We start from the raw sequence: 10,763 nt of genomic DNA, 5'->3' as shown, positions 1-10,763 counted from the left end.
ATAAAATGTAAAAGCTATTGAATATAATAAATTACAAAAACCAAAAAGAAGCCAATACTTCGAAGTAAGTAATGATCATTTTCATGTAGTTAAAACGTATAATTTTTATATACACAGCAGATCACAAAATTTAGTTTTAAATCGGTATCGAACAATTTTTTTAGTAAATAGATAAACTTTATCTAATTTATTTTTTAAAACCTCTTGAAAATAGTTTTGGTGTAAACTGCATCATCTGAAGTTCTGTAAGTACTATATTGTAATATTTATGGGCTTATGAAATATTTAGTACAAGAAATAATTTTGAGCTAATTTCAAAATAAATTTTCAAATAATTAAAAACATTAACACACAATACTCCAGTTCATTATATGATTTTTGACTGATCTTTCATGTTACTGCAAAAATATTTTCGTTTATCAAACTATATTAATATATAGAGAGTGGTTCTCTGATGGTTAAAATTATAAAAAAATTACATCTCTGATGAACAAGATTTTCCTTTTTCTCATTTTATTCAATTCATATTTCAAACTGAGTATGAGTATACTTCAAATATGTATGAGAACTTAAATAGTAGTTGGAAGGGTTGAAATAATATTTAGAAAAAAATTTATAAATGCTTTATTAATATCATTTTTTTAATAAAATATACATTCTTATAATTAAAAAATCGTATATATATGTACATCTGTACATAATTTATATATATATTTATAAGATTCATAATACTATTAATGGTAATGCTTAAGAGAGCATGGAAGCATTTATATAAGGGCAAGGGTAAAACATTACCTATATTAGAACATAAAACTTAATATGATCTTCAGGAGTATTATTTTAATACATTTTGTCCTCATAAATAAAATAAATAAGAATTGCCCTGAAAACAAAAAACAATTATTTTCTATCAAGTAATGATGCAGCTGCTTGATCGATATCCCAGTTTGTTCTTATAAGAGCTGCCTCACATATTGGCTTTGTTGCTAAACCCAGGCTGAAAATATAAATCTTTCTCAGATATATATATATATATATATATATATATATATATATATATATAAGTTTATTTAATTTAATTAAGTTATCAGTTAATTTAAATCAGTTATGCATAATTACTAAAAAATTAGTATGTAAAAATTTATGTTATAATACCTTAAAAGCCTTTCAAGTTTTGAGTTGTTAGAAATCGTTGTATTATCTATAGCTGTCTTATTTATGTATGGTGTACTATTGCTGCTTGCTTGATTGATATCAGTACAGGCTTCATCACAGGTATCCTAAATAAAGTAAGAATGTGTGTTACAACAATTTGTATTAATTGATGTTAAATTCATTACCACTTACCAGTTTTCCTAACATATTCAAACGTCTTTGAATCTGCTGGTATGATTGTTTTGGAACAGTTCTAGAACTACATAACGGACTAGGCGGAGCAGGTCTATGAGGTTTCAAAAGGTCATCCGCTACTGGCAATGTGCTGTAAACATATTCCACTTGATCATAGGGTCGCAGAGCTGCCTGATTATATACATTAGTACTTCCAGGTACAGTATTATATATTCTTTGGTCAAAACTATTGCAGTATGTATTATATTCAGTTGGCACTTGGTTATATACATTATCTGTATAATGTTCTGTATTATACAAATCTGAAGTTTTTGTACTACTTCCACACATAAGATCAAAAGAGCAACTTTCTACAGGTTTATTAGTAATATAGAAATTCTTATTGCTCTTTGCTCGAAAATAGGAATCATCACTTATGTTAGCCTGTGAATTAAAATCTTTTGAAACTGTTAATTGAGTATTGTTTTTAGAAATTGATATATCATCAGCAGGTTCCAATTGTAAAGATTTCATTTCTTGCTGTAAACAGTAATCAGTGCACTGCAAATTATCTTGATTCTTAATTTTTTCTTTAAGCTCATTCATGTAAGTACTATTTTGCTGAGATAAATTATTCACTAATGAGTCATTATTAATACTAGATTGCAGTGAGTACTTTTCCACATCTGTAGTATGTTTTCCTCCAAAAGATGGAATGTCTAAAATAATTCAAGAATTATATCCCAGCTAAAACATAAAATTAGCGAATGGGATTTTTCGAGCCATTCTGAATCGAATGAGACTAAATTTGGAAAAAGTGTGTGTGTAAGTGAACAGATTCTTTGCCGTAAATCGACGTTTTCTCAAAAAACAGCTGGACCGATTTCAAAAATTTAAAAGCATTTCGATGTAGCATTCAGGAGCAATTATCTTTTTTTCACGACGATCGGCCGAACCGATTCTTTGTAAATCGCAGAAAAGTGAAAAATTTTTCGTCCACGTTTTAGCTCTCAATTGTGAATCAATTTTAAAAAATCAAAAACTGTTCAAAAGATATTGGTTGGGAATCGTGCTGAAAAGTTTTTGGTTCGAATCAGCCGGGCCGTTTCTTGTAATAAAGTGTTAAACAAATTTTTCTCGTCAATTTTTATGATTTTTTTTTTTGACAGTAGATACTATAGTCTTATATATCAATCTAAAAATATTACGGCCGTACGACAAGTCGTTTAATTTTAAAAATTCGTCAAAATTAGAACTTTCATCGAAGACTACTTAAAAACGTCTGAACCGATTTTAAAAATTTAAAAGCCAATTGATGTATTTCGATGTGGATTATCTTTTCTCTGTTTCGTGCGACGATCGGCCGAGCCTTTTTTTTGTAAATAGCAAAAAAGTGAAAAAAATTTCGTCCACGTTTTTAACTCTCAATTGTGAATCGATTTTAAAAAATCAAAAACTGTTCAAAAGATATTGGTTGGGAATGATACTGATTAGTTTCAGGTAAAAATCTACCAAACCGTTTTCTTGAAATTAACTGTTAAAAATTTTTTTTCTGCCGATTTTTATGAACCTTTTTTTGGAAATATACTAAAATATTATGGCCCTACGACAAATAGTTTAATGTTAAAAAATCATCAAAGTTTGAGAAAAAATTATAGTCAAAAGTAGCTTTTGTGATGTGATGAGTCAAGCAATATCAATTAATTAAATATTTAAAATAATAAGCTACAATTTTAGGACACACAAGCTCTAATAGTGCCTATGAAATATAATTAATACTATAACAGTTAATTTAAAATAAATTGAAAGCGATAACTTTATTTTTTAAACAAACAGTTAAAAATTTTATCCAAATATCTAAATTTCAATTTCGATTGATTGATTGATTTTCAATTCTTACACATTTCGGGAAGTTCATGCAACTTGCCTTAAGGCTAAATTCCACTTTTAACTAGTTTTATTTGATATTGATGATCATTTATTTTAATTGAAAAATGTTTTTGGTTCAAGTATAAATTGAATAACAACCATCATGCATTTGCTGACATGTTGTATAAAAATTTGTTATTTCTTTGATTAACAAATAATTTCTAGGTATTACCATAAAATTTGCAATCATTAGTAAAAGAAAAAATCTAAGTTACTACAAAATGATTACAAAATACCTGGCATTTTCAATGCTTCTGATAAAGCAGTTGCTTGAAAAATATTTGTTGCCATTACTGAATTATCTTTATCAGTTGCAACATCCTCATTTTTTACACTTTTGCTACTTAAATATTCTCCTATTCTCGTTTCCATTTCATTCAGATCAATGTCATTAGAAGTTGATATTTTTTCTTCTGTAGAACTATAACTGTATATGTCATTCCTTGAATTATTACACACATGTGATGTATCAAAAGGGTCTAGAGTATTTTGTTGTAATATATCTTGATTCACATAATAAGAATTCATATAATTAGGTGGACTATGATAAGGAGGCGGTGCATTAGCATCAACTACAAAATAAATTAAAATTTAATATACACAGCAATTTCATCAAAAAATTATTATTACATTTCATTATTTGAAATAAATTAATTTTTATTTCAATGTTGAGATATACAAGTCTTGTAGTCTTGTAATGTTGAAAATTTTAGTCACCTTCTTCTGGTACATCTATAGGCTTATCGATCAGAGACTCTACAGTAGATGCTCTAGTGGTATACATCTTTGGAACATCTTTAACAAAAGCTGGCTCATCAGGTGAAAAATCTATCAGTATGTTATCATCAAATATATTCTATAAATAAAAAAAAAAGTAAATACATTAGGAAGATGCATGGAGAAAAAATAATTTAGTACTATTAATTAATTATAATTTTATTCATTTTTTATACATGTGTTTTTAATAAGTATTACTTTGGTGACCAAGTCGTTGTTTAGTCCTGAAAAATGAGAATACGGAAAAAATGTTAAAACTTTGATTGCGTATCAAAAAATTAAGTAAGATTCAAATAGAAAGAGAAGAGATTGTAATTGGATCTTTTATTAACACTGGTGAAGAAATTCATTAAGAGGAAGCAATTTCAAACAAAAAGTCAGTGACATATCAGAACACAAACATCTCAGAATAAAATATAGGGATTAAAATTGATTTAAAATATTAAAAAATGTGAATTGTGAAAAAAACGTTACTTGAAAACTTAGAAAGTAACTATATTTAAAAATAAATGATCATTACATTCCCTGGACAGAAGAGATAGATTATATACTATAAGACTACTAAAAATAATATATAAATGCTATCTTTCATACTAACCTTCATATCATTTTCCTTGACATAGTCAACTGAGCTCATCCTACTTGATCCTGAATTTTGATCCCTCCTATTATCATGCTTTAATTTTGTATAAGAGAACAACTTATCTGCATTACTTTTTCGTTCACCAATTGGCTTTTCAATATCTAATAAAGATTTCACAATATCAAATTAATCAATCTTACACATATCTTATTACTAATTTATTGAACATACTGTAAATAAAATTTGTTGGCTCTTCCGCTACAATACTTCTATTGCCGACATATTTTTGTTTATTAACAGCTGAATTAGATCTTTTCATTGTATGGCTCTTTATTCTATTGGCTTCTGTTGACATTTTTGGTCTGGCTTGATAAACAATATCTCTGTAATAAAAAAATAATTATAATAGTATCTAGCGGCAAGAAATGGCACACACACAACTACTAGAGGTAAAAATATTTGATGAAAGTAATTTCTGTTTGTTTCAGGCTCTTTGCTCTTATTTGTTTTTGTCACATACATATTTGGTATGGCTTAGTTGCTTTTAAAAGAAAAAAAAATCAACAATATACTAATCTAATAAAATAGATCGCCAAGGCCATTCTAGTTCAAAATGAAAAAAAAAAGACAGTATCTTACAACAATAAAATATAAGCAATACACAAATACATACACACATTTTTTTCCGAAATAATAAGAGAAGCTCAATATACCTTAGAAAAGTATTTATTTCATAGGTTCTTTGATTTTGACCTTTCCACCACTTTAATTCAGATCTGCCATCTATTACAACAATAGCGTCTCCTTGTTCTATTACCATGTGGCTTTTTGCATCATTAGGGTCAGAATAGCTGCATGATGCAAATACTTTGCAGGGAGAATAATTCACAAGAAACTCTCTGAAAAATAAAACATAGAATATATTTTGTAGCATTAATAGGATGAATTGATCTAATACATTTATAACATTAATGGCAAAGTTTGCTAACATATTTATCAGTAATACAAACTCTGCCCATAGTACACACCAAACTAATGATCAATTCTTTGATACATTGTAATATAATATTCAATATACTAATAGAAAATTGTCAGGCAAAATGAAACACATATAGCATTTTATTTATACTAAACAAACTCCATTGTACAAATTGTACAAGAAATCGTAAAAAAAACAATGAAATAAACATAGCCCAACAAGAAACTTCACTTTATTGTTTTTTATTTGCTCCTTGTATGTCTAAACTTTAATATATTATATATTAAATTATTAAAATACAATATTTATAAAAATGATTTCAATACTTAATTGCTGCAAATGTTGGTCTCTCTGCAGGTGTTTTATCCCAGCAATGAAGCATTAATTGATAAATATCTGGTGGACAAGCATCAGGTTGATGTAATCGTTCGCCTTCTCTATCAATTTTATGTAATATTTGAGATCCATTCAAACCTATATAAAATAGCAAGATAAATATGTATCATCATCATAAAATCAACTTATTAAAAAAATATAAAGTAACTATTAAATAACTATCAGCTTATTTTGAAATACAAATAATTTTTTGTAACATCTACTTACCAACCCATGGGTCTTCACCAAAAGTGAACATCTCCCACAATGTAACTGCAAACATCCATGTATCAGAGGCATGACTAAATTGCCTATACCTCAAAGATTCTGGAGCACACCATGGAAAAGGTACTTTCTTATGTTCAGTCATTACATAGCAATCCTCAGTCGGTGGCAGAGCTCGCATCAAACCAAAATCACAGATTTTAACCTGACATTGATAAGAACATATTTAAAACACTATCACCAAATGAATATAGGATAGAAGACAATATTTTTATATATGTTTTTAGTATAAATGTAAACAAAACCATGTTTATCGAAATAATTCTGAATTAAATATCACAGCTAATAATTATACCTTTGATATATATTATTCAGATAATTTTTTATATATCTTTTCATTAGATTCAATCAAAATATTATTATAGAAATATAATTAATAACTTAAAAAAATATCCTAAATAAAAATAAATTGGATGTTAACATGCTCAAAACATTTCACATTTAATTATAGAATAACTAATAAAATGCTAAATTTCAAAACATTTATATATTTTATAAACATGAATTCCTTGAACAAAAAATTTAGAATATGAAAGAATGTAAATTCCAGAGAATACTATTAAGTAAAGAATTATTAAAAAAAATATTACAAGTATAATTATGTCCTATAATAACTATGAATTAAGTCACTAAAACACAGCAAGTATTTCAAGAAGTTAAAGATTGAATTGAGGTTTAAAATATATGAGCAATTTACAGTTTGCATTGAATCATGATGTTTAGTATTTTATATTATTTATTATTATAATTGTATTTTAAAGTCCAATAAAAATAAATTTTCATTAAAGTTAATGTTTATATAAGATACTAATATGAATATTAATAACAAACAATGATTAATATAAAAATTTGAAGAAATTTTAAAGAAATTTATTTACCCTATCCTGAGCAGCAATTAAAACATTGCGGCAAGCTAAATCACGATGCAAAAATCTATTTGCTTCAAGATAGGCCATTCCTTGAGCGACTTGAATAATCCAGTCCCATATTACAAGTAGTGATGTTTTATAACAATCTCTTCGTAAAGTATCAAGTACAGACCCCTTCTCTGCTAGCTCGGCAATCATCATCATAGGACTTGACAGGACCACACCATGCAATCTGCAATAAATTTTGCGTAAGTTATGCAATGAAATAATTTAAAAAGCTATGCTAAATGCACCACCACAAAAAAAAAAAACAGAACTGGTGATACTAATTGCAATATTATTGATATATGTTGATAAGTTTGAGAAATGTGTCACTTTGATTTCAAATGTGTATTATTAACATTATGTCACAACAAGAAATCTTCATTATAATTTAATTGTTCATTGCTTGGTATTTAAATTAAACCTGTTCTATATTTTAGCATAAAAAACTTTATTTTGCTATTAATATTTTTTTCATAAAACTGACTTGCCAAAATGAGTTTAAACTAGTAAAAATATTCAATTTCATAAAAAAAAAAATAATTACCTACCTGATTAAGTTCGGGTGATTTAGAATATGCATTGCTTGAACTTCCTTAAAGAAATCATCAATTACACCAGGTTGTGAAAGTATATCACCTTTTAAAACTTTAACAGCAACTTGAATGACTCTGCCATTAGGTGCTCGCCATTCTCCTTTTCTCACTACACCAAAAGATCCATCTCCAAGTTTAGTAGACAAAGTGACATCTTTTTCATGTATTAAACAAGTTAAAGCCAATGGTTTTTCTGATTCAGGCACAGCCTTTGTAGCCTTGGACGGTTGTTTACCACCACCGATAAGTTTACTTCTAATATCACGTCTCCATTGTTGAGTTTTCTTTTTCTTCACTGCTTTTAGAAGTCTCCTTACCGCTGGTTTGCCTATGCCAATACCTTCTAAATCTTCAGATTTCACATAATCAAAGTGTGCTAATCTTGTTATCTGCAAATCATCTCTTATTCTTAAATAAAACTGTTCAAGCTGCTCATCCTGCAATAACTGGTTGAGCCACTCAGTATCATCACTTGAATAAGTCATTCTAAATTTGTATCAGAACTAAAAACCGTCTGAAAAGAATAATTCTGAAACAAATAGTATGCTTTTATTGCTTTACATGACAATAGTGTGTTTAAGTAGACTAATATGCAGTGAAGGTCAATATTATCTTAAGTAATTTAGTTTACATACTATGAATCAATAACAATAACAACATCCTTCTCGATTTGAAAGTAGAACTTTCTACCCAAACAGAATTAATATAGAATATATATTTTTTATCATAACAAATGATTTTTTGCGCATTTCGATGTTTGTTTTCGGTACAATCTTATAACTAGTAATTTGCATTACTAAATAAGCATGCCTGCTAAGTCTATAAGTCAAGTGACGACTGACGTTCTTTCACAATGCAGTGCGAACTGCATTGCAAATTGCATCGATATATTTCTTTATCGATAATTATAAAGGTGCATCCTCACTAATTGCTCGCTCCATTGCACGAATTCATACGGCAATGTGGACTCGTGGACAAATGACAAACAATTTTCTGTTTTGATGTTAAATAAATATTTAAATGAATATTTGCAGTCCGCATTAGTTTATGTTGCGATTATTATGTGCTCTTGATAAATTTTGTAAATTTGATCATTTTAAATAATTTTTCTCTTTCCCGCCACTTTAAATAATAAAATTGACGTTTAACGGAACATGCTCGAACAAAAAAGATTCAAGCCCTCACTGCTTTGAGGAGTTTGTTCAAGTTCATTTGAAATGATTTGTCTTTATTCGTGTTCGTTCTTTTTCTATTTTCTTGTTCGTCATGTTCGTTCGTGGTCGTTCGTTAAGGTGCGTCCACACCTAACGAACGAACACGAACGAACATAAAAGAACGTACCAGAACGAACGGCAACAGCATAGTGTGGACGCCACAACGATCACGAACGAACATAAACAAACATGGCGAGCAATGTTCCGCAACTTGTCGGTACATCAAAGGGAATTGTTCGTTCATGTTTGAACTCGTATGTGCAGTGTGGACGCTACCACGAATGTAGACAAACATTTTTCTTTTTTATGTTAAAATGTGCATTAATGCATTAATTTATGTTGTGTTTATTATAAGATATTGCTGTTATTGACAAATTTTGTAAATTTGATGACTTTAAATAATTTTGCTCTTTCCCGCCACTTTAAATAATAAATCTGACGTTTCACGGTACATCCTCGAATAAAAAGATTCAAGCCCTCACTGCTTTGAGACGTTTGTTTGGAATTTTTCGCGTTCGTTCGTGTTCCTGTTCGTTCTTCTTTGTATTTTCTTGTTCGACATGTTCGTTCGTGTTCGTTCATTAGGTGTGGATGCACCTTTAGCTGAGGAGTGCCTTAATATTGTGAATACCATAGATAAAAGAAGAGTATATAGATCGCTCTCTCGGGCCATATTTCGTTGCCACATTCCTGTGTTAGTTGAAGCCCCGCGCTACAGATGGCACTAGTCGCCTGAACGGGTGCGTATAAAAAATACTATAGAAATGAACCAAAATTATATAGACCGTTTTAATTCAAATTTAAAAAAAAAAATTGAAAAAAAAAATTTTTTGAAGCATTTATTTTTCACAAAAAAATTCTACATTATATCTACATAGTTCTCTTTATAAACAATGCCACATAGCATAGAAATGTACATAAATATAACAGTATCCACAACGTGTATATATATATATATATTATATATATATATATATATATTTGTATGATTCTGATTTGATGTTGACATATGTATTAACAAAGTCTAATAATCGGGCATAACATCAATAAAAAACATGAATTTCTTTCAAAAATTTATTTTAAATCCATACGTTTCGGCTATAATCCTAGCCTTCATTCAGTGGAAAAATTAGTTGATCTTAGTGTAAATTCGAAAATTTTAATCCATGGTATTAGGATATGGTAAGGCACTACACTATGTATTATAAACATAACTTGAAATTACACAATATTTTCACAAAATACTGATTTGAAAAAATCACAAATGGATAGTGTGTTATTCGTTAGACTGGTTGAAGATGTAACATTCTTTCTCTTGAAAAAGTCACAAATGGATAGTGTGTTATTCGTAGACTGGTTGAAGATGGTACATCTTCAACCAGTCTACGAATAACACACTATCCATTTGTGATTTTTTCAAATCAGTATTTTGTGAAAATATTGTGTAATTTCAAGTTAATGTTTATAATACATAGTGTAGTGCATTCCCATATCCTAATACCATGGATTATTAAAATTTTCGAATTTACACTAAGGTCAACTAATTTTCCAATGAATGAAGGCTAGGATTATAGCCGAAACGTATGGATTTAAAAAATTTTGAAAGAAATTCATGTTTTTTATGATGTTATGCCCTCCCGATTATTAGACTTTACTATATATATATATATATATCTAATATATATATATATAAACATTATATATGAGTAGAATAGATGGTAGTAAGCTGGATAAACGATGTGCAAAAACATGAAAAATGTACATAAATGTACACGCTATCCACAA

General features: G+C 28.4%; 1 protein-coding gene across 1 annotated transcript; it reads right to left on the bottom strand.

Annotated features, from left to right (window-relative positions):
• Window positions 1-783: 783 nt before the first annotated feature.
• LOC113388146 (serine/threonine-protein kinase PLK4-like) lies at window positions 784-8,460 on the bottom strand. Its single transcript, XM_026625548.1, has 13 exons — window positions 8,400-8,460; window positions 7,720-8,293; window positions 7,136-7,358; window positions 6,201-6,402; window positions 5,924-6,071; window positions 5,332-5,517; window positions 4,850-5,001; window positions 4,634-4,779; window positions 3,976-4,114; window positions 3,495-3,830; window positions 1,348-2,048; window positions 1,156-1,280; window positions 784-997 (listed from the first exon to the last, which is right to left on the bottom strand). Exons 2-13 carry the CDS (start codon window positions 8,247-8,249, stop codon window positions 901-903), a joined length of 2,985 nt encoding a protein of 994 aa, XP_026481333.1. The 5' UTR covers window positions 8,250-8,293; window positions 8,400-8,460; the 3' UTR covers window positions 784-900.
• Between the last annotated feature and the right edge of the window lie 2,303 nt (window positions 8,461-10,763).

The sequence above is a fragment of the Ctenocephalides felis genome, unplaced genomic scaffold (assembly GCF_003426905.1).
Source record: "Ctenocephalides felis isolate EL2017-DRISC unplaced genomic scaffold, ASM342690v1 CF-g0.4_SCAFFOLD_03572, whole genome shotgun sequence".
Lineage (NCBI taxonomy): Eukaryota > Metazoa > Arthropoda > Insecta > Siphonaptera > Pulicidae > Ctenocephalides > Ctenocephalides felis.
This window is presented reverse-complemented; position numbering and strand designations above follow the sequence as displayed.